Source organism: Annulohypoxylon truncatum (genome assembly GCF_022578515.1).
Source record: "Annulohypoxylon truncatum strain CBS 140777 unplaced genomic scaffold F4807scaffold_1, whole genome shotgun sequence".
In the NCBI taxonomy this organism is placed as follows: Eukaryota; Fungi; Ascomycota; class Sordariomycetes; order Xylariales; family Hypoxylaceae; genus Annulohypoxylon; species Annulohypoxylon truncatum.
This window is the reverse complement of record NW_025953787.1, coordinates 1,318,757-1,337,962: the sequence shown is the minus strand read 5'-3', so window position 1 is coordinate 1,337,962 and position 19,206 is coordinate 1,318,757. Positions and strand designations below refer to the sequence as shown.

At 48.3% G+C, this 19,206-nt stretch overlaps 10 protein-coding genes across 10 annotated transcripts; 4 read left to right on the top strand and 6 right to left on the bottom strand.

Moving 5' to 3' along the window:
• Nucleotides 1-512: 512 nt before the first annotated feature.
• On the top strand, nucleotides 513-1,925 carry F4807DRAFT_14177 (Fcf1-domain-containing protein). The gene is made up of 4 exons (XM_047993109.1): nucleotides 513-530; nucleotides 789-987; nucleotides 1,091-1,518; nucleotides 1,585-1,925. Exons 2-4 carry the CDS (start codon nucleotides 952-954, stop codon nucleotides 1,718-1,720), a joined length of 600 nt encoding a protein of 199 aa, XP_047859458.1. The 5' UTR covers nucleotides 513-530; nucleotides 789-951; the 3' UTR covers nucleotides 1,721-1,925.
• Nucleotides 1,926-2,399: 474 nt separating this feature from the next.
• F4807DRAFT_455387 (histone H3-K4 methyltransferase Set1) lies at nucleotides 2,400-6,294 on the bottom strand (the record flags this gene model as incomplete). Its single annotated transcript, XM_048000718.1, has 3 exons — nucleotides 2,400-2,503; nucleotides 2,566-5,578; nucleotides 5,668-6,294. The coding sequence occupies 3 exons, from the start codon at nucleotides 6,292-6,294 to the stop codon at nucleotides 2,400-2,402; spliced, it is 3,744 nt and encodes a 1,247-aa protein (XP_047859457.1).
• Nucleotides 6,295-7,775: 1,481 nt separating this feature from the next.
• F4807DRAFT_14070 (uncharacterized protein) lies at nucleotides 7,776-9,518 on the bottom strand. The gene is made up of 2 exons (XM_047993104.1): nucleotides 9,053-9,518; nucleotides 7,776-8,991 (listed from the first exon to the last, which is right to left on the bottom strand). The coding sequence occupies exons 1-2, from the start codon at nucleotides 9,294-9,296 to the stop codon at nucleotides 7,964-7,966; spliced, it is 1,272 nt and encodes a 423-aa protein (XP_047859456.1). The 5' UTR covers nucleotides 9,297-9,518; the 3' UTR covers nucleotides 7,776-7,963.
• Nucleotides 9,519-10,183: 665 nt separating this feature from the next.
• Nucleotides 10,184-10,927, top strand: F4807DRAFT_455385 (tropomyosin; the record flags this gene model as incomplete). The annotated part of the gene is made up of 3 exons (XM_048000717.1): nucleotides 10,184-10,204; nucleotides 10,388-10,692; nucleotides 10,765-10,927. The coding sequence occupies 3 exons, from the start codon at nucleotides 10,184-10,186 to the stop codon at nucleotides 10,925-10,927; spliced, it is 489 nt and encodes a 162-aa protein (XP_047859455.1).
• A 137-nt stretch (nucleotides 10,928-11,064) lies between these two features.
• On the bottom strand, nucleotides 11,065-12,120 carry F4807DRAFT_14067 (nucleolar protein 12-domain-containing protein). Its single transcript, XM_047993103.1, has 2 exons — nucleotides 11,717-12,120; nucleotides 11,065-11,655 (listed from the first exon to the last, which is right to left on the bottom strand). Exons 1-2 carry the CDS (start codon nucleotides 11,927-11,929, stop codon nucleotides 11,206-11,208), a joined length of 663 nt encoding a protein of 220 aa, XP_047859454.1. The 5' UTR covers nucleotides 11,930-12,120; the 3' UTR covers nucleotides 11,065-11,205.
• A 138-nt stretch (nucleotides 12,121-12,258) lies between these two features.
• Nucleotides 12,259-13,569, top strand: F4807DRAFT_405141 (BIG1-domain-containing protein). Its single transcript, XM_047996188.1, has 4 exons — nucleotides 12,259-12,486; nucleotides 12,545-12,891; nucleotides 12,944-13,165; nucleotides 13,223-13,569. The coding sequence occupies exons 1-4, from the start codon at nucleotides 12,389-12,391 to the stop codon at nucleotides 13,360-13,362; spliced, it is 807 nt and encodes a 268-aa protein (XP_047859453.1). The 5' UTR covers nucleotides 12,259-12,388; the 3' UTR covers nucleotides 13,363-13,569.
• On the bottom strand, nucleotides 13,570-14,303 carry F4807DRAFT_405138 (trm112p-like protein). The gene is made up of 2 exons (XM_047996187.1): nucleotides 14,058-14,303; nucleotides 13,570-13,935 (listed from the first exon to the last, which is right to left on the bottom strand). Exons 1-2 carry the CDS (start codon nucleotides 14,241-14,243, stop codon nucleotides 13,738-13,740), a joined length of 384 nt encoding a protein of 127 aa, XP_047859452.1. The 5' UTR covers nucleotides 14,244-14,303; the 3' UTR covers nucleotides 13,570-13,737.
• A 103-nt stretch (nucleotides 14,304-14,406) lies between these two features.
• On the bottom strand, nucleotides 14,407-15,694 carry F4807DRAFT_405136 (peptidyl-prolyl cis-trans isomerase B). Its single transcript, XM_047996186.1, has 4 exons — nucleotides 15,182-15,694; nucleotides 14,996-15,122; nucleotides 14,773-14,924; nucleotides 14,407-14,675 (listed from the first exon to the last, which is right to left on the bottom strand). The coding sequence occupies exons 1-4, from the start codon at nucleotides 15,507-15,509 to the stop codon at nucleotides 14,464-14,466; spliced, it is 819 nt and encodes a 272-aa protein (XP_047859451.1). The 5' UTR covers nucleotides 15,510-15,694; the 3' UTR covers nucleotides 14,407-14,463.
• Nucleotides 15,695-15,805: 111 nt separating this feature from the next.
• F4807DRAFT_405133 (ribosomal protein S13) lies at nucleotides 15,806-16,948 on the top strand. The gene is made up of 2 exons (XM_047996185.1): nucleotides 15,806-16,071; nucleotides 16,132-16,948. The coding sequence occupies exons 1-2, from the start codon at nucleotides 16,036-16,038 to the stop codon at nucleotides 16,456-16,458; spliced, it is 363 nt and encodes a 120-aa protein (XP_047859450.1). The 5' UTR covers nucleotides 15,806-16,035; the 3' UTR covers nucleotides 16,459-16,948.
• On the bottom strand, nucleotides 16,726-18,774 carry F4807DRAFT_14030 (putative dipeptidase). The gene is made up of 4 exons (XM_047993102.1): nucleotides 18,562-18,774; nucleotides 18,212-18,468; nucleotides 17,403-18,155; nucleotides 16,726-17,355 (listed from the first exon to the last, which is right to left on the bottom strand). Exons 2-4 carry the CDS (start codon nucleotides 18,435-18,437, stop codon nucleotides 16,946-16,948), a joined length of 1,389 nt encoding a protein of 462 aa, XP_047859449.1. The 5' UTR covers nucleotides 18,438-18,468; nucleotides 18,562-18,774; the 3' UTR covers nucleotides 16,726-16,945.
• Between the last annotated feature and the right edge of the window lie 432 nt (nucleotides 18,775-19,206).

Sequence of the window (19,206 nt, the reverse complement as noted above, 5' to 3'; positions counted from 1 at the left end):
TAGTGATAGACTAGAATGATACACTGATTAAAACGATTGTTGCATTGCTTTTTTTGTTTGCTGAAGACTTTCACGACCTCCCACCTTTTCGTTGCTTGGTGGATGTTTAGTTGGAGGGTTCGCGGAGTGACGGAGGGGACTAAGGGGACCAAGGGGACCAACAAGAAATAGGAGGAGAGGCTAAAATAAGCAAACACCAAACAGGCGTTCCTGCCTAGTAAAAAAGCAAATTGAGGAAGACGAGACGAGGAAAGGCTCGCGTTGATGACTACCTCCGCGCTAGTACTGGTACATACTTTTCCTGGTCACGCTAGCAAAACTATATACCAGATGATCCCGAAGAAAGTGTATAGTACATTGTACTTCGTACGCCATCGGCAATTTTTGGCAGGCCGCAGAGACGCAGTACGACCTCGTAGCACAGCGCACCGCAGACGCTAGTTACCATCCATACCATCCATAGTAGAGATTTTGGCCTAGCATTTCTGGAGTAGGCTACCAATCCTGGTGAACTTGAATTTACCTACGCAGTACGTATAAGCTGAATAATGAAATTCCACTCAGAGGCTTTAAGCTTTATCATTCGATAATATTAAACAATGATTCGTGAGGACCAGCCATTCTCTGGCTTGACGGGCAGGTCCAGGCACAGAATCATGGGGGATGTGGGGCCCAATAATTGTACCTCGATACTTTCCATGGTAAAGAATAAGCGCACAGACCAACACTGCACTACCTAAGATACGGACAGTACCCTTGAGAGCGGCTAATCTGATAATCCCTTCCAGGGCGGTCGAGATTTTCTAGAGTGGCAGATCGCCAATTACTTGCCTACATTCTGATGTGCACGATCAACCTGCACGAACCTGCCCCCGACATATCCCCTCGATTCCATTCCTCGCCGTCGCTCGGGTATCTTACGGGTCAAGCCGAATCGAACGAGAGTCCGCCATGGGTGTCGCAAAGAAGACGCGCAAGTTCGCGCAAGTACGTTTCCTTCCATCTGCCGCTATATAGAAAACTCCTTATCGATAAGAGCATGATCCTTTTTTTCCGGCATCACCGACTAACTCTCTCTTCCGCCGCCTAGGTCAAGCGCATAATATCGCGACGCGACGCGCGGCTGAAGGAGAACCGGGAGAAGAACGCGAAGGCGGCCGCCGAAGCGAAGCCCAAGGACGGCGCCTCCAACGAGATCGTGCGTCGCGAGGTCCCGCAGCTGCCCTCGCAGCTCTTCTTCCAGCACAACGAGGCCCTCGTGCCGCCTTACAGCGTGCTCGTCGACACGAACTTCCTGTCCCACACCGTCCAGCGCAAGCTACCGCTGCTCGAGAGCATGATGGACTGCCTGTACGCGAAGTGCACGCCCATCATCACGAGTTGCGTCATGGCCGAGCTGGAGAAGCTGGGCCCCAAGTACCGGATCGCCCTGCGCATCGCGCGAGACGAGCGTTGGGAACGGCTACAGTGCGATCATAAGGGCGTGTATGCTGATGATTGTATCGTGGATCGAGTCATGTAAGTCCTGAGCCGGCTGCTACGTGGACGTGTGATTGTGACATGGTAGCTAACCATTTTGTGTAGGAAACATCGTATATACATTGTTGCTACAAACGATAAGGATCTCTGTAGGCGGATACGCAAGATCCCCGGTGTCCCTATCATGAACGTAGCCCGAGGGAAATACGTAATTGAGAGGCTACCTGGTGCCCCGCAATGATTAGGAACTGAGTAGGATACGAGAATATGGATGTATATGCATTTGGAGCACGCATTCCGGCGTTTGGGCAGAGTTCTCCTAGACTTCACGGCATATCACAACGGCGTTTCAGGGTACCAAAAGAGATCATTAGTTGAGGCAAGCTACAGATACATTAAAAAAAAATCTTTGTTGCTGACTAGATGATAGACATGTTTTATGATTCATGTTGAATATGGGCAATCGCAATTATTAGCCCCTCAGCAAGTTCCTGGAGTTGAGGCCACCTGGGATGATTCTTATGTACATTGATAGCCTCGTTTGTTGAAGGGGTTCCTTTACCCAACAGCACTCTGAAAAGAAATCCCACCGCCACGGGTATAGACGGTGGCCAATTTCCTTAGCATCTATAATCATCGCCGCACTCAATATGCTTGCAACCCGTACCATTTTAACCACCAAAAATTGGAAGGTTGTGCTAAAACGCCGTAGCCCGCGTCTGGGTGGAAGAAAATCAGCTAGTGTACACCTCCCCCTTTTTTTTGGCCGTTCGCTGAAGGAACCCTTAGCATGCATATATAGCAAGATTGATCCAGAGCCGCGCCTTGAAATGAAGAGTATCATGATGCAGAAAAAAACCGCCCACTCCAGATAGATGAGTAAAAGAGATGCTTTTTTCGAGGAGCTCGAGAAGACGTCATTAGTTGAGGAATCCTTTGCAAGCTGCAGTTCCGCACAAGCAAGGGATACGATCTAAGCTCCCTATTTCTCGCTCAAATTTGTAGTCGTAAGTCAATTCCTCGTCTATTAAGAGTTCGTGTTAGTAATTTTGTTCATTGACCAAGTGTAGCGAAATTCAAACTTACTTTGAGCGATATCTCGTAAAGCATAAATGACAATTCTCTTACTGCCTTCCACTTTGATGATTTTGGCTGTGCAATTGGGCATACAGCTATGGTTGATAAATCGGGCAATGCCTCCTTTCTTTGTGGCGTCGATGACCGTGCTATCGTCGATACGGAAGAGGTAGCTGCTGCCAATGCCGCTCTTGAGGTATCGGTTCTCCCGAATCTCGGAAATGGACTGCCGAACTTCCTCGCCAACGTATTCAATGATCATATCATCTTTGTTAATATTCTCCATGGCGTATAGGCCCCAGTTGTGGATTGCGGAGCGAGCAAATTTGACAGGCTTCTTTCGTTTCTTCAGCTGGTTGAATCTCAGAACTTCCGAATCTTGGCCCAGGGTTCTCTTCTGATCGTTCAAGTCGGCGACGAAGCGCCGGTTATTGACACGGTTTGCTCGCGAATTGCCCTTGGCTAGTAATTTCTCTGCCGCGAGTTTTGCTGCTTCAGCCGCCGCCGCCGCCGTATCCTTGCCGTCCTTCTTCGCTTGGCGAAGCTGCCGCTCCTCTCTGGCCTTCTGGACTTTAAGGTGGTGGGGGAGATATTTGGATTTCTCCGAATTGAGAATTTTCTTAACACCTTCGGTACGGGCACATCCACTAGGATTTGGTACGTAGTAGCCTTCAATAATAAGAGACTCCGTAGGTGATGCCTTCTCCGCATTGAGCTCCCGCACGCGGTTGTGTCTCCATACCCAAAGTCTGGGATCGCCCACGTCATTCGACTTGAACCTCTTCTTGAGCTTACCGACATCAGGGTGATCCTTAGACTGGAGGTCAAGTTCCGGGATGGACTGTACTGACAAGCCGAACGACTCCGGCAAAGCCATCGCTGGGAGTACTGCATCGGAAAAGCGCTCGTCTTTGGGAATTACCTCGTCAACAACCTCTTGAACCACAGGCTTGGGTACCAGGTCCTCGGACTCTTGTCTCTGTTCTTTCTGCGATTGTCCTAGGGCTTCCTCGACGTATACTTCCTGCTGTTTCTTCTTCATGGCTTCACGTTCCTCGAAGAGCTGTTTCTTAGTCTTCTTCTTTGGCTTAGCTACGGTAGCTTTCTTTCGGCCCTTGGCTGTCTTCTCGACTAGAGTAGGAAGTTCGGTGGCTTCGGAGGTCTTGTCAAGATCGGCGTCGGGCATAACGATGTCTTCTGTTGGACTAGGGAACTCGTTTTCGAGTGTATCAATAGTAACACCGAAGAGCTCTTCGTCGGATTTCTTCTGTCGCTTGATGGCGGCTTCGACGTGAAGGTCGAGCTTCCGCTTCTTTGCCTTAACAATACCATCGTTGACAGGGAAACTAGCATCGGTCATAGAATCTTCATCGGCGAAGTCATTCTCGAACCCGTCGTCCTCCGTACTCATACGGCTCCTAGGGCGCGACTCTGATTCTTCGACATCACGCATAACCGAATCGCGATTCTCGGTCTCGTCTTCAGATACTTCGTCATCGCTGTCCGGAGGCTGTAGTCGATGGTGAAGCGATCGGAAGGCATTGTGTACCACAGAAGGCCTCTTACGCGCAAATGGGTCTGTAAATCCATAATTTCGCTGCGCAGCACCTTGACCTTTAATTTTCCTGATGCGTGGCAACGCAGCAACATCGACACGAGCTGTGCGACGTTCGATTGGGTCAGCTCGCGAGTTGGGTGTGCTGATGGGCGTAACATCGCGCTCTTCGATGCCGAGTGTAGGATGTGACGGCCCTGGAGGTTGTTCGAGGTTCAATTTGCGCCTCTTAGCTACGTGGTTCGCCGGGTCTAGGAATTTGTCAAGCGTGGGTACCGCAACTTTAGTCCTGATATGTCTGATTAAATGCTCCTTCATTTCACGGCGAACGACCTCAATAGCTTCCGTGACAGGGTCGAAGTTCTTGGCTCGTTGTTTCTTCTCTTCTTCCAAGACGGCCTCCTCATCGCGGCGTCGTTCATCGCGAGGTCGGTACTGGTGTTCTTCTCTATAGCGCGCATCCGCAAGCGATCTTCTGTCTGGCTCATTCGTTCGTGAATGGGTAATGGAATTGGAGGAACTCGAGGGAGCTACGCCGTGGAGCTTCATAGCCATTGTATAGGTAAAGAAGGCGCTACCATCAGCCGACCGGAAACACCTAGTGGCTTCTTCACGGCCAAGCGAGGTATTGGGGAAGATGATATAGTAGCCAGTGCGGTCAGCTCGTATGTCGTCAAATTGGAACGATTTCAAACGTTTCTTCATATGAGGTATCGTGGTGACCATGACTGGAACACTAGTGTCGGGAACGAATATGTACGGTTCGCCCTTGAGGGTAGCTGAGACAAGTTGAGAATCGAATAGCATAGACCCAAGGCCCTTAGGTTTGCTCGGAGGGGGCCAGGTGGGCTCTGCGGCTAATACGGGGCGCTGACGCTCAGCAGCAGGACCCCTCGGAGCGGTGGGAGGTGGTCGGTTCACGATTTCGGTAGGCTTCACTCTAGGACCCGTAGGCACTGGGGTTACAGTTGTACGCAAAGATTCCTCATTGTCCTTTTTGAGGATAGTCTCAAGCATAAGCCTACTTTTCTTTCCATCTCGGTCGAACTCTACCTTGATGCGGTTTGTCTCAATCTTCTTTCCATTCATAGAGCGGACAGCCCTTCTCGCGGCATTAACAGCTGAGACAGGAGGTTGCCGTTGTTGTTTTGAGTCTCGGTATCGGAAGGTTGCGAAGCCAAGGAAACTTCCGGTGTGAGGATGCATCTTGTTGCTGCTTTCAGCTATATCGCCGAAAGACGTGAATATGGTTACAACCTTGGAGAAGGAGATTAACGGGTTAAACCCGCTAACCACAATCTGGGTCGGTGGTCCAGGGCCGATAGACGTAGCAGGATCATATGGGTATGGTTTGAGATTATAAGGAGTTTGACGTAATCTCGCCTTAGGCAGATGGAAGTCGACATTTATGTAATCGAGCCAGCTGCCTTTAGATAGGCGAGGATCTGGAGGGGGAGCGTCATCTTCCTATTCAGTGAATTAGCCAAAGATCTCATATAAGTCAGATGACGCCCCCCCTCTATCCATAGATATAATATTGTATGTTGGATACGTACCAGCCCGATGTTCTTGTACTTGGGTTTCATTGTTTTTCTATCGCTCGAGGACAAGCTCTTGTCGGTTAAAGGGTCGTGTACACACTTGGTTCCCTTTATAGCGAGGTTTGGGTCTCGAGCCGGAAGGCGCTTAACGACACCAGGAACATTAGACAACGGTCCCGTGATCGTTGTAGAGCTCGTATTATCAGGTTTGCTTGTATTATGATGAAGAACGGAGGAGCGCTGCTTTGCGGGTTGCACATGTGAAGGGTTTGTGGGCGAGCCCATTGTGGTAAGAGGTGTGAGGTTGCTGTTGGAAGCGCGTGATGAAGCATTCATTGCAGCGGATGAATTGAAAGTAGTGAAGACAGAGGAGGTAGTACTCGCGTGAGAGCTTGCGGAACCAACTCCATTGAGGATATCTCCTTGCAAAGACTCGGTATCATCTGTCGGGGGGTGTGCGGCATCAGATAACGACGAATCGTACTTTGCGCCATCGCGATGAGCAGGCGTTGCTGTCTTAGCATCAATGTCGGTAGCTTCTGATGCTCTCGAGGACTTCTCGCGTTCCCGTTCATTAGCCTTGTCTCTGGCGGCGCGAGGAGCGTTGGGAAAGAACTCCTTATAACCAGCGCTAGGAGCCATGATTATTAGGGTCGAAGTCGGCGGCCTCGACTTATCCACCGACCATCATATCTCAAATCGGGAAGAATCAACAACAGCATTCATGAAGTCATAAGGATGTACGCGATTGATGATTGTAGTCGGAAAGTGGGTGTGGTGTGTGGTGGCAGAAGGATACGCGAAACTCCTGCGTCCACGCGACAGGATCGGAGATCTGACGTGTGGGACTTTCTCAAAAGAGCCAGGCAATTATGTTAACGATGCAGAGGTCCGAAGGGTTCCGGTGCGCTAAAAATTGTAGTAATATGGTCGCGGACAAATATGAAACGTGTGCCCGTGAAATTTGCGCTCGCGAGGTCGGGACTCTGTCTTGGTCAAAGAAAGTGGGCGGGAGATGGAGAATGAAGAGGCTGATGTCGAAAAGTTGAAATTGGCGGTTGATTAGCAAAGCCAGATTCTGATTTCAGGGATGGGGCCAAGTCCGGGGGGATTAGATTTGGCCACTAGCCACACCTGTGCCACAGTTCTATTTTGTTTTTGCACCCGATTTGTGGCTTATTTCGTCTTATTGTGCCTACTACTACCTTGTAACTGGATGATCGTTCCTTTCTTTCCTTAGCCCAAGTGTATTTTAACCATTGGTAGAGGGAAGGTTCGCAGCAGTGTGGCAGCTGCACGATACATATCACAAGCCAAAATAGTCCAAAATAGTCCACATACTTTCCCTACACAGGGGGATGGGATATGCATTACAACGTCACCGCTTTCTCTATTCGCTATTTCCCGCTAGAATGTGTCAATAACGGTGAATTGATAACGAATCGATTCGGCTCTACCGGTCTGTTCTAGAACTTGATGCAACTCCTTTTTACCTAGTCAGGCACCTGCTTCTGAAGTTATTGTGTTGATGTATCGTTGTATATCACGCCTTTTTCGCATTCAGAGGCTACCTAGGGAAAAGTACATAGAATGGTAAACGAGCAAAGAGATATAGCTTACGTTACGATAGTTATATACATACTTGCAACTGAGCGACATACATATAGATTTACATTCTAGGATCATCTAGTGAGTAAGTTAGTATGTCGAAATATAAATATAGGTATGAATAGAAATACACAGCACTGATCCCACCGGAACCTTAGGTTGCATTAGGTACACCAAATGTGATTCTTAGATTTGAAGTCGAATTTCCATACCAGCCGGACCAGCTCATTCTAAGACACTCGTAATGAAAAGAGTTGTGTTCTTCTACTTGCCTACCTACTTAGGTAGCCATCAATTAGATTTCCACGTCAATGAGGCCGACTCTTAAAATGCTACTCAAGGTTGTCGAGAACTGACGTGTGGCTCAGCTACTTGCCAGGCCTCCAAGCGGGAGCATACCTACTCAGCATTAACGATTCATTTTCTAAAACCAGAGCCTATAACCCCTTTTCGAAGAACGAATCTAGTGAGGATAATTCAGACTACAGTCACAATATGGTAACGTAAGGAATTAATTTGCATTGTCCCGGTTTGTAAAAATACTACCTAAATGTAGTCACTGGCCTATCAACCCAGCTTTTAAAGACTCTGCTGCAAATTGACAATACCAACTTGAGTTCTCAGAGCCTAACGCCATTCATGCACCTCATACATTGCTAAGTCGACCGATAACGCCAGACACTTAACGCCCGGGACGAACATCTTAGTTTGTCAGACGGAACTCAAATGAAGGATCCTCAACTACTGCGAGATCCTTGCCCACCTCACAATCATCATCGCTGTCGTCTTCCGAGTTGAAGACAGAAAGGAGTGTAACCCTATCCTTCCATGCCTGGTGCTCGATAGAAGCTCGTCTGTTGGCTTGTTGGGTGGAAGTAATAGTCTTGTCGGAGTCGTTGGACATTGTTGAATTAGTACGACTTAACATACGGTTCGGCTTGTTAGGAGGTGCAACCCCTCGTTGAAGCAAATCTGCTACCCGCCGCCCTTTGTTATAGCCGACCGTTGTTCGTGAATTCGCCTCCATCTCCAACGACGTCTTTCTAGGAATCGCCTGAGCCTGCGCGCTGGGCGGTCGCCTAGAGCCAAACGTGGACTTAAAGGTGGGTTTCGGAATTTTGCTGCCTTCTGCAGGCTTAGACACCTTTCGTTGTAGGGACTTAGTTTTGTCTTCCATAGACAGAGCACCAACGACGTTCTCCGATAGAATGCTTGAGAGCACTCCATCGACACCGGTCTCCTTAGCATCGGGATCTACACTGTCGTCCTCAAAGAGGGACTTCGTCCGGATACCTGAGACTTCGCCTCGGATGGTCCATTTCATGTCGTCCACTTCCTCCAACAGTCGCCTATCGGATTCCTCGAAAACTTCCTTGTTTCTCTTCATCAACTGCTTATCCTCCAGAAGAACGCCATTCTCATCGACGGGTTTGAAGTAATAGTCATGGTAGCCGTTAAAACAATTTTTGCGGTCCAATACGTTGAGATCAAGGGCACCATCTGGGAAGAGCTTCGACTTGTAAGGGCTACCCTTCGATTTGGGAGGGGGAGGGGCGAACTCGATTTCTTCCTCAGCATGAACGATCAATTTCTTCTTAGGTTGGATGGTTGTCGACCCATTAACCTGTGACTTCTCAATATCTCGTATTGCGCTCTTAACGTTTACGGTTTGTTGGCCATTGGCTTTTGCATTGGTCGTCTTGTCGCCTAGGACTGCTCTATTGCGTATATCTAGCAGATGATTAGCCTCCTTTCCCCAAGGTGAAGATGTGACGTTTTCCACGAGACATACTTGCGGGTGTAGCAATATTCGCCTTGCTCAAGCCCTTCCCCTTAGATATAAGAGTATTCTCGTTGCCACCTGTTTTGCCTCCGAGAACGCTCTTAGCACCACCGACAGCGTGCGTGCCATTCTCATCATTCAGCGGAACCTTGAGCGGTGTTTTGGCAAATCTTGCTCCCGGGGTCTGCTGACGCTTAGCGGCGCTATTTCGACGGTTGAAAACCAAGTTCTCCTGATCTCGAGCGGCTAACATGGTGGGCGAAGTGATTGCATAGAAGTATCGTCTGGCTAAACTGGCGCGAAAGACTAGACTAGTACTGAAGGGTTGTAATCAGGGGGAAATTCGTTGTGATGTGGTAAATGTCGTAGTTGGGAATGTTTACATCCAAGCCCTCGAGCACGGGCTTTTTAATTACGGTGGAAAAGGGAACGTAAAAGTAAAGCAACTCGAAGCAATTTGCATACAATAGTGCAAAGACTGTACGGATAAGTATTGGAGAATTATTAATAAATTGAACGATACCTAAGTTTAAGTTTGTATCCCCCGAACCAAAACTCTAGCTTTGAAGGTTATTCGTAATTGAGTTGTTAGGCAATAATTTCCCTCTAGAATGATTGCTAGAATGTTGTCTTAACCCTGTTTGGATGCGACGGTAGTTGCCAAAGCAACTCGATTTCCACTTCAGCTAACTTTCAGTTACATAAACGTTACAGTATGCATAATTACTAGCTCAAACGGTACGTGGCTCACCACCATTTCAACGTGAAGACTGGTGAGATTGGTCGGACCCCACTTGACACAAAGCCGAGTGCACTGTGCGGCCCAAAACAAATCATGAGACGGGTCACTCATTCCCCCTATCCCCTATCGGTCACTTTCCACTTTCCAGGGCAATGAGGGAAGGCGGGGCAATCTAGTACCAACCCACGCTGACTTTGGGCATATGAAATTCCACGCCTATCCATCCAGTTAGTTCGATTTAATCATTCAACGAAGTTTCCCTTTTCCCTTTATTCTCTCCAAACCGCCAGTCTGCATTTGTTGCCTAACTAAAAAAGCAATCATCGTCTGCTTCATCTGCACCTAATCAACTTACCCAACTCTATCCCCTTAGCTCCTATTCTAACCACTCTTTCAACATGGCGGACCGCATTAGAGAGGTAAGTCGATAACATCTCAAGTTCCCCCCTTACCCCACCATCGGTATAACGCGCTGTTAAAGAGCTTGGAGAAAACCCTCTGGGATTTAACAGCGCAGCTTTTTATGATATCTATCTCTATTTATATGCAACTGATATCTGCATGATTATCTACAATGATATTGACATCGGGTGTACTTCTAGAAAATGAACCAGCTCCGTCTGGAGGCTGACGAGTCGTCTCAAAAAGTCGAAGAGTTGCAGGCTAAGGTCAAAGCTCTTGAGCAGGAGAACCTCGCCAAGGAGCAAGAGATCACTTCACTATCCCACAAGAACGGCCTTCTAGAAGCCGAGAACGAGAAGATGGACACTACCATCAAGGATTTGAAGAAGGCTGCGGACGAGGGCCTGCAACACGGTACGCACAACGAAACCCTCCAACGTAGACTCCAGCTACTCGAGGAAGAAGCCGAGGAAGCGGACAAGACTCTTCGTGAGACAAATGAGAAGTAAGTCTCCACATAATCCACCGCAGTAAGACGTGAGAGAAACATGCATAGCTGACAACAATAACCTTGTAGACTTCGCCAGACTGACGTAAAAGCCGGCCACTTTGAGCGCAAGGTACAGGCTTTGGAGAACGAGCGGGACCAGTGGGAGGGCAAGTACGAGGAGATGGCCAAGAAGCACGCGCTACTCCAGAAGGAATTGGAGGACCTCCAGAACGAGATCGGCAACATCTAATTCCTTATTACGTTCGACGAGACCGCTGTCGCGAGACACTTGAAGGCTGTGCCTTAGGGGAAGCTTTGGATTTCTTTTTACCGACACCGGTACCGTGTCAACTCCTACACGGGGAGACATAGTTGACGACCGATTCGACCTTCGATCTCGAGAGGGACGGGAATTCTGCGGTGGCTATTGAGGAGAAGTCAAGTGTTTAGGACATGTTTATTGTACGGTGGACTTATATTCGGTATTTGCAACAGCAAAGCCTACAAGACGGCTAGACAATGCAGTAATCAACCACGTGGTTTCTTTCTGCTCTTGGAGGCTTTCTGTTTCCTCTGGCTGAGTTGTCTTTCCGACTTTGTCTCATACCTAAACTTCGGTTTCTTCTTTTTAGGTGGCCTGGTGTTCTCTTGACTCCCTGGAGGATGTTGGGAATCTCCCTTCGTTGTCTCGTCTTCGTCTTCTTCGCCCGAGTCGCCCTCTGGCCTAGAGCTTGACAATCCATCTTTAGACACAATTACAGACTCTATTGTCACCGTAGTGTAACGTTCTTCGTCGATGTACTCTTCCTCGTGGTCAATAGGTTCCAGTGCAGGAGTATCTTGAAACCCTCCCCATTCTTCTGCTTCGTCCTCGGACGTCTCCTCCCCGCCTACATAGCCGGCTTGCTGCGCTTCCTTCAGGATTGCATTGACGTTTTGTACATGTTCTTCGACTTCTCTCTTCCGATCTTCGCGGACCTATATATAACTCCAATTAATAAACCAGAGATCAAATAGCCTTATATCAAATAAGACGTGCCTGCTTTCTCAATTCGATCTTCTCCTGTCTTGCCCGTTGCGCAGCTTGCTCTTGCGCATTCTTGATTCTTTGCAATTTGCGCTTGTGAAATCCAGTGAGGTAGTCGGAACGAGCGTCGGTATCGAACTTGATCTCTTCGACTGAATGTTGAATTTTTCGCTTCTTTGGTGGTGGAGGGAGCAGACCCTTTTTGGGTCGTGGGCGCGCGAACATTCTTCGATAGTAGGGGAAAGACGTCGACTAAATATGCAGGACCTTAGAACTAAGTAGAGTCGAAGATGATGTATAGGTAACTTCAAGGCTAAGAGAGTTCGAAGTTAAAAGAGTTATCGCAAACATGGAAATGATTAAATTTTAGTGACCTGAACGATTGTAATGCTAGGTACATTTTTGCACTATCTGCTCGCCCCGCCCTTCCGTTAGCGGTCAAGTTCCAGCACGTCCAAGGATCCTAGAGAGCCCTGTAGGCCCCAAATGCCGCCGTGGCTGCACCTTCTGTGCCACTTGATAGGGCGGAACATGCCGCGTATCTCCGTTCTGTCCTTGCTGAACGAGCCAAACGTCAACTTGGAAAGAGCTTCAGCCTTCAGCCTTCTAAGCTTAAGCCTCATTTCCTTTCTTATCATTTCAACAACATCCAAATATTCACCCCGTAGGAGGCTCGATATTACCATGCGTCTATCTAGGACTGCCGCGGCATTGGCAGCTTGCTGCGCTTCCGCAAACGCATTTTCGGATTCATCCCCTTTCATCCTGTTCTCGACAACTAAGTATGAAACTCGACACCAGCATGCACATAGGATGTAGCTAATCGCGTATACCAATTAGACTGGAGCAGCCGGCGAACCAGGCGCAAATACAGTCCAGCCGAGATGTTTCTACCTCCGTTCAGAAGCTCCTTTCGGGATGCCCGACCGAACGATATCTCATTGTATCTCAGCCGAACCTCAACGCGAACGACCTAAGCGCGAAGGACGCGGTGCCGAATCTTCGTCGATCCTTGGAGAAAGCTCAGACCAGTTATACTATCGCAGAGGTGGCTGGACAGCTGAGTTTGAAGGAGATATCGGCCCATATCCAGGCATCTTGTGACGGGGTACTGCGGCCATTCATTGACGAACTCGAACTCGCTCCCCTTCCATCAGCCAATGGCGCCCGGACGCTCAAGGACAATGGTAACTATTCTCCGTAGGTATTATCAAAGGCGATGTTACTAATGCGATATAGACAGCGAACTCGGCATGGTTCTAGAGCAATACGAGAGAGAGGGTTCCTACACAATCATCTACGCTGGTGGCCCTCGGCAGGAGACTCCCCAGACCTACAGCGCCGAGTTCCCAGGTGCCGTACACCAGGAACTGAAGAGAGACCTGCATCTTATCCAACAGCGAGCCAAGAACAACAGTCAAAATCTCCCTCTATTTGAGAAGTACCAATACTTCACTCCAGGTCAGTTCCACAAGTTTATTACACACCTATGAACGCTTCATACTAACAACCAAATAGGCATCTTCACGGCTTTAGTCGCTGCTACCATCCTCATTTCTATCCTCTACGTCGGTCTTCTCGGCGTTGCCAGCCTCGAGGTTCCCTACGGCGCTTTCGACAAGGAGATGGGACCTGCTGCGCAGAAGAAGCAACAGTAAACGAAACATCTATACCGGAGCAGATCAGTCCAGTCCAGTGGACGATATATCGAGGCTGTAATTTACGTAGTGTACTATTGGGTCATCGGAGTCCGGGTAACGGGTAGCATAGAAGTTTTAAATGAGACTTCGTTCATGGCAAGGCATCGTTTATCAGATGGAAACAAAGCTGTAGATATATGCAACTAGAAATCAAATCGACCACAACTTTTCCCCTTGCCTGTGATATTTCCACCATGCACACTAATCGCATACCCGCCTAATGCTCGCGTTTTTCCTTGACTCCAGAACGCCTTCAACCTTTTAGCCGTCTTAGTGCTGTCGCTACCAATATCCTCGCCTGAAGCTTCGTTCATAGACAGCCGAAAAGTTTCTTTAGACTAAGTGACTCGGTAATAAGAAGTTGGCGATACCCTCCCGGACAGCGTACTCATGGCCGCAGTTTGCACATACGAGTTTGCCCTCCATGATCTGCGTCTCCATGAGCAGGTTGTGCAAGTCCTTAAGCGTCTTCTCGTCGCCCTGCAGCTCCTCCACGGACGGGGGCTGAGGCGGCAAGGTTGGGAAGCCGAGCTAGCGAAAAGTTTCAGTCGTCTGTTGAACTCATATATAGCACTGAGGAAGAATATGTAACTTCATAGGAAATGATATAAAGGGTTTTCTATCATCTTATACGAAGTCATGTGAATACATACCTCAGTAGCAGTGGTAGACAGCGCCGTCCAATCGATGCGGGGCAGCAAATTTATCAAGAGTTGGGCGTTCACCTCGATATCGTCCTGCACCAACTCTGCGTCTTTAGGGTGCAGCGGATATGAATTCGACGAGCTCTTGCAGGCCTTGACCGCGCAGGTCAAGAAATTGAGACTTAGGACCTTCATCTCGGCGTGTAGTTGAGTTGCGACAAGAATTTTGGGTTTCTCGCAAGTTTAGAATCTGACTGGCGCCAAAATTGACCAAAATTTTTATAAGTCACACGTGATAAGACAACCAATATCAAAAACAGACACAATGCATATAAATCACGTAGGAATCGAAATCATATCACAGTAAATGCATCATGAATTTAATGTCTTTTGCAAATATAAATCCAAACATCATCTATACCATCGTCTTCTCATAAGCGGCGTCCTGCCCGCTCCTCCGTTTTGACATGCGTAGGTAAAATGCAAAAGCAGCAACGATAACACCGAAGAAGAGCGCCTTTTGGAAGAAAGTCCACTCAGCGGAGGGAGCAGCGGTCCCAACCGCCTCGGGGATTGCGGTGTCTTCGGTGGAATATCCTGCAGCCCATTCGGAATTTCCGTTTAAACCTGGAACGGCGCGATAGACGTATCAGTATGAAAACGACGGAGGAAGGCGAGACGAGTACGGCTTGGGAATTTTGTGTTTATAGCTCAACGTGGATACCTTCTGGGGGCACCTCAAGCTCTCCGCTCTTAGCAATCTTGACCGTCTGTTCCGGCTTGTCGCCGGGCTTGGTCTTGACACCCTCAATCTTCTTGACAATGTCGAAACCCTCAAGGACTTCGCCGAACACGACGTGCTTGCCATCAAGCCACCTAATTTGCTGTTAGCTCTATTCCACACATCCTATTGTTCCAATTCCTGCACACGAGTCGGGGAGTCTTACGAGGTGATAACGGTGGTAATGAAGAACTGGGAGCCATTGGTATCCTTGCCAGCGTTCGCCATGGACAGGAGACCTTCCTTGGAGTGCTTCAGCTTGAAGTTCTCGTCAGGGAACTTCTCGCCATAAACTATTGAGACAGACAATTAGCACCATCCCCTCATTCTATACAAGGCCATTTCAACTTACTCGACTTGCCACCGGTGCCATCGCCCTTGGTGAAGTCTCCTCCCTGGATCATGAACGACTTGATAACTCGGTGGAAAGTAGATCCCTCATAACCAAAACCCTTCTCTCCGGTAGCAAGAGCTCGGAAGTTCTCGGCGGTCTTAGGGACAGTCTTTCCATAGAGACCCATGACAATGCGGCCAAGGGGCTCATCGCCGTGCGTAATGTCGAAATAGACCTTGTGGGTGATCTTTGGCCCCTTGGCAGCCTCAGCCGACTGGGAGAAGCAGATGGCGCTTAGACCGACCAGCAGCAGAGCGCTGACGAAAAGTCGGCGAAGGTTGAACATGGTGAATTGAGTTAATAACAGGACCCTCAGACAGATTTGAAGAGGTTAAATACGATAGTTGGGAATATCTAGAGGAATTGGACCTGTTTCAACCAGTGATAAAATAAATAGGAAAGGGAAATGGAAAGGACACACAGGCTCCAATTGAAGCGACGTTTCAACGTTTCAATGTTAGTTAGAGCTGTCGCAACCAGATGGAAACGGACCCCTGAACCGTCACAGGCTAGTAAGGTACCACCGGTTGAATGCGGGGTCCACTATACTAACTACTTGAGGCCTATCAGCTTATCAAGCGGAGTTTGGGTTGCTCAGATCAGCTCAGATTCACCATCAACCAATCATAAGAGCCGCTATTCGGTAAATTCATAGAAAGCCTCAATCTTTCTACCATCACCACAAATCTCAAGAATATTGCGACAGTACATACCGGCGCTCTGGTGCTAATTCGCCCAAGATGGTAGGCCCTCCAAATATTTCGAGTTATTTTTAATGGGATACAGCTATTAAGATATTACAGGTGCTCATAATGGGAGTTAACTTCCACGAGAAGAAGTTGGTCAAGGTAACTTTCTCACGCATCCGATTTCGCAAATTGGACTCCTAACGAGAACGAACTACGCAGAAAGCACTTGAAACTTTCTATGGGCTTGGACCACAATCCTCTGCGCGTATACTAGCGAAGTACACGATACATCCACAAGCCAGACTCGGCACTATTGCCCCGAAGACGATCACAGCTTTAACAACCGAATTGTCCACCATGACGATAGAGAACGATGCCAGGCGAATAGTACAAGACAACATCAAACGGCTGAGAGACATGGGAACGTATAGAGGAAGAAGACATGCTATGGGCCTGCCCGTGCGCGGACAGAGGACGAGGACACAGATCGAGACGGCGAAGAAGCTCAACACCCTCGAGAGAGGAGGGACATATTCCAAGATTTGAAGACATTTCCTGGACATACTTAGCTCATGAGTATAGGAATGAAACATGTCCCGAAATCGAGTTCATAAGAATCCTTAGGAAAGGCGTTGAACGGGTGTTTATAGCAGCTTCTGGGCCTCTAGGAATAGGAAGAGCCGAGAATAGACGTATTCTTTATAAGCTACTACTACTGTACAGGTAGTCTAGGGACATTATTCCCTTACATAATTAAACGTAGATGCCACATTTCAAGGACATTAAGATCTCATGAAATGTTATCTACAGCACTATCTTAAACGACTAAAAACTTACCAATTTGATCATATTGCCCCATGTCTGTATAATGACATATGACTATTTTAATTACTACTACGTATTTAGGTAGGTAGTGACATCTGATCAATTATTTTGGAGGGTCGCTTACCCCATTGAAAATGACCGCAGGCTAATTTACCAGTAAAGCATCATGGGATACAAGAAGTAGACGTCAAGGATCATGCAGAGTCGCTTAGTCTGACTCGCTAGAGTAGTAAACTTCGACTTCGCGTAGTTCTTCCAAGTCATCCTCCAGCACAGGCTCTCCTTCTGCCTGCAACTTTGCGGCTATCTTCTCAACGTCTCCCCAGACCCGTAGTATGTTACCACCTGCAATCTTGCCCGCGTCCTCGTCGGAGATTCCACGGCGCAGTAGTTCTGCGATTAAATCCGGGTACTTGGAGACATCGGTCAAACCCTCGGGAGCGGATGGGATACCATCGAAGTCACTTCCTAAGCCAACATGGTCGTATCCAATCAAATTACCAATGTACTCGATATGGTCGACCACATGGGACAGGGTATTGTTCTCGGGGAAGAATTCGGGGACGCCGTTCTCAGCCCCCTTATCGACACAACTGATGAAATCAGGAGCGAAGTTTACTAGAACAATCAGCATAGACTCAAATATGGGTTTTCTACGAACATACCCATGACGATCGAGTTCTTCTCTTTCACGAGTTGAAGTATATCATCGGGCACGTTGCGAGGATGCGGACACACTGAAAAAGCAGAGCTATGGCTAAACATGATGGGAGCTTTGCTGCCTGCCCACCCTTCGCTACCACCGAGGACGTCCCGCATAGTGTCCACGCTGACATGGGATAGATCGACTATCATACCGATGCGGTTCATCTCGTTGACTAGCTGTCTGCCCTTGGGAGAAACACCACCCCAGACCGGGGGAGCCTTGCCGAATGGATTTTCCCAGAGGGCCGCATCGGCAAATTTGTTACCGCAGTTATGTGTCAGCGTGGCATAGCGGACTCCCAGGGCATGGTAGCGCCGCAAGTTGGCGATCGAGTTGCCGATTTGGTGGAGACCTTCAATTCCCAGGGGTGAGACGAACTTGCCCTTCTTGAATGCCTCTACAGCAGACTTAGAGTCCAATGGAATTCCAGAAAATTCATTCGGATAAGCACTCTGTAGGCGGGTCATAAGGTCGATTTGCTGTAGAGTGAGCTGAACGCTAGGAGCGTAGTTCTCATCGGACCAATCCGAGCCATTTGCGGGACACGGCGTGAAGACACTCCAGAAAGCACCTCCGTTTTGCCCTTCCCTCAACCTGGGGAGGTCGACGTGCATTGGAAAACCACCCCCTTCGAACGGCTTTGTGAAGGTTTCATTATAAATATGGTTATTGTACATAAACCGGATGAAAATGGCTAAGTCATTGTGGCCATCTTGAAAAGCTATTAGTTATTTGCCCTGAATAGCCGGGGAGTTAAGTTAAATCTACCTATCAAAGGAGTTTCTGAAAGGATCTTTTGGACTCTCTGCTCAACAGACTTCGGGTTAAAGCGATCATAGGCTTTCGACAATGGGTGATGACATCGCGAGGTTGGGTGTAGCAATGTGCCTATGACCAATAGGGATGTAGCAATGAGGATTGCTTTCCTCGCAAATGACGGTCGAGAGCGAACGGGTGCTGCATCGTCGGCACTAAGCGCTGCTTTCTCGTCCATGTTGAAGATAGCAGTTTTAATAACTACCTACCTATGCAAGTATAATTAATTGTCTTGGGTTCTCACTTGGGTGTGTCCGTGTGACAGGAGAAGAAGTGACGGTTGAGGATAACCGGCAGCTTACAAAGCCTATCCCGAGTTATCACTGCCCGGCAGGAGGTTTCCAAGTTCCAAGGTTATCTCCAGTCTTAATCGGAGTTACGCTGCGACTGCCAAGTACCTAAGTACCTAGACCTGATCTGGTTCTATTAAGGGAACTGCAATCCGCGGGCCACAACTGCAACGTAATCGGATCTAACACATCATCATTTACATATTTGTATCCATTCTGATGTATGTATCTCACTACGAGCCCGCAGCAGCTTGGAGATATGTACATATATGAGGTGTGAGGAACGCATGTGCTCATCTATGTTCATGAGGTTGATGTTCTGTTTCAACGACGAAACTGACAGTCTAAGACATCGCCCAAGCTTTATGCGCCTGACCGCCTATGCGGTTATATATTCTAAAAATGGACGTAATTAGGATCTAATTACAGAGTACGAACTTGTTAAATATCGATAATCGAGAGGCCTCTCATGACCCCGGCAGCTGCCTATGCTGCTTACGTGCCGCTTAAGGCTCGACAGGGCCGATGCCCAAAAAGTTCAGATGAAACCATTTCTTACAGGGCTATTCTTTCTTGTTCTAATGTCGTCAGCGGGACCGGAGCGGTACGTGGATAGAATGTAACTCGCCCAGACCCGCCTCATCAGAACTCCAGCTA

Excerpts from the sequence above, each read along its gene's own strand:
- F4807DRAFT_14177 (XM_047993109.1), top strand. The coding sequence starts at position 952 with ATGGGTGTCGCAAAGAAGACGCGCAAGTTCGCGCAA. Across the intron at positions 988-1,090 it reads AGACGCGCAAGTTCGCGCAA|GTCAAGCGCATAATATCGCG; the intron begins GTACGTTTCCTT and ends TCCGCCGCCTAG. Across the intron at positions 1,519-1,584 it reads TGTATCGTGGATCGAGTCAT|GAAACATCGTATATACATTG; the intron begins GTAAGTCCTGAG and ends CATTTTGTGTAG.
- F4807DRAFT_405138 (XM_047996187.1), bottom strand. The coding sequence starts at position 14,243 with ATGAAGGTCCTAAGTCTCAATTTCTTGACCTGCGCGGTCAAGGCCTGC. Across the intron at positions 13,936-14,057 it reads TGTCTACCACTGCTACTGAG|CTCGGCTTCCCAACCTTGCC; the intron begins GTATGTATTCAC and ends ACTTTTCGCTAG.
- F4807DRAFT_14030 (XM_047993102.1), bottom strand. The coding sequence starts at position 18,437 with ATGGACGAGAAAGCAGCGCTTAGTGCCGACGATGCAGCACCCGTTCGC. Across the intron at positions 18,156-18,211 it reads TTCAGAAACTCCTTTGATAG|ATGGCCACAATGACTTAGCC; the intron begins GTAGATTTAACT and ends TAGCTTTTCAAG. Across the intron at positions 17,356-17,402 it reads GAAGAACTCGATCGTCATGG|TAAACTTCGCTCCTGATTTC; the intron begins GTATGTTCGTAG and ends TGATTGTTCTAG.
- F4807DRAFT_14067 (XM_047993103.1), bottom strand. The coding sequence starts at position 11,929 with ATGTTCGCGCGCCCACGACCCAAAAAGGGTCTGCTCCCTCCACCACCA. Across the intron at positions 11,656-11,716 it reads AGATCGAATTGAGAAAGCAG|GTCCGCGAAGATCGGAAGAG; the intron begins GCACGTCTTATT and ends AGTTATATATAG.
- F4807DRAFT_405133 (XM_047996185.1), top strand. The coding sequence starts at position 16,036 with ATGGGAGTTAACTTCCACGAGAAGAAGTTGGTCAAG. Across the intron at positions 16,072-16,131 it reads ACGAGAAGAAGTTGGTCAAG|AAAGCACTTGAAACTTTCTA; the intron begins GTAACTTTCTCA and ends CGAACTACGCAG.
- F4807DRAFT_405136 (XM_047996186.1), bottom strand. The coding sequence starts at position 15,509 with ATGTTCAACCTTCGCCGACTTTTCGTCAGCGCTCTGCTGCTGGTCGGT. Across the intron at positions 15,123-15,181 it reads TGGCACCGGTGGCAAGTCGA|TTTATGGCGAGAAGTTCCCT; the intron begins GTAAGTTGAAAT and ends CTGTCTCAATAG. Across the intron at positions 14,925-14,995 it reads ATTACCACCGTTATCACCTC|GTGGCTTGATGGCAAGCACG; the intron begins GTAAGACTCCCC and ends ACAGCAAATTAG.
- F4807DRAFT_14070 (XM_047993104.1), bottom strand. The coding sequence starts at position 9,296 with ATGTTAGCCGCTCGAGATCAGGAGAACTTGGTTTTCAACCGTCGAAAT. Across the intron at positions 8,992-9,052 it reads GAATATTGCTACACCCGCAA|ATATACGCAATAGAGCAGTC; the intron begins GTATGTCTCGTG and ends ATCATCTGCTAG.
- F4807DRAFT_405141 (XM_047996188.1), top strand. The coding sequence starts at position 12,389 with ATGCGTCTATCTAGGACTGCCGCGGCATTGGCAGCTTGCTGCGCTTCC. Across the intron at positions 12,487-12,544 it reads ATCCTGTTCTCGACAACTAA|ACTGGAGCAGCCGGCGAACC; the intron begins GTATGAAACTCG and ends TATACCAATTAG. Across the intron at positions 12,892-12,943 it reads CCGGACGCTCAAGGACAATG|ACAGCGAACTCGGCATGGTT; the intron begins GTAACTATTCTC and ends AATGCGATATAG.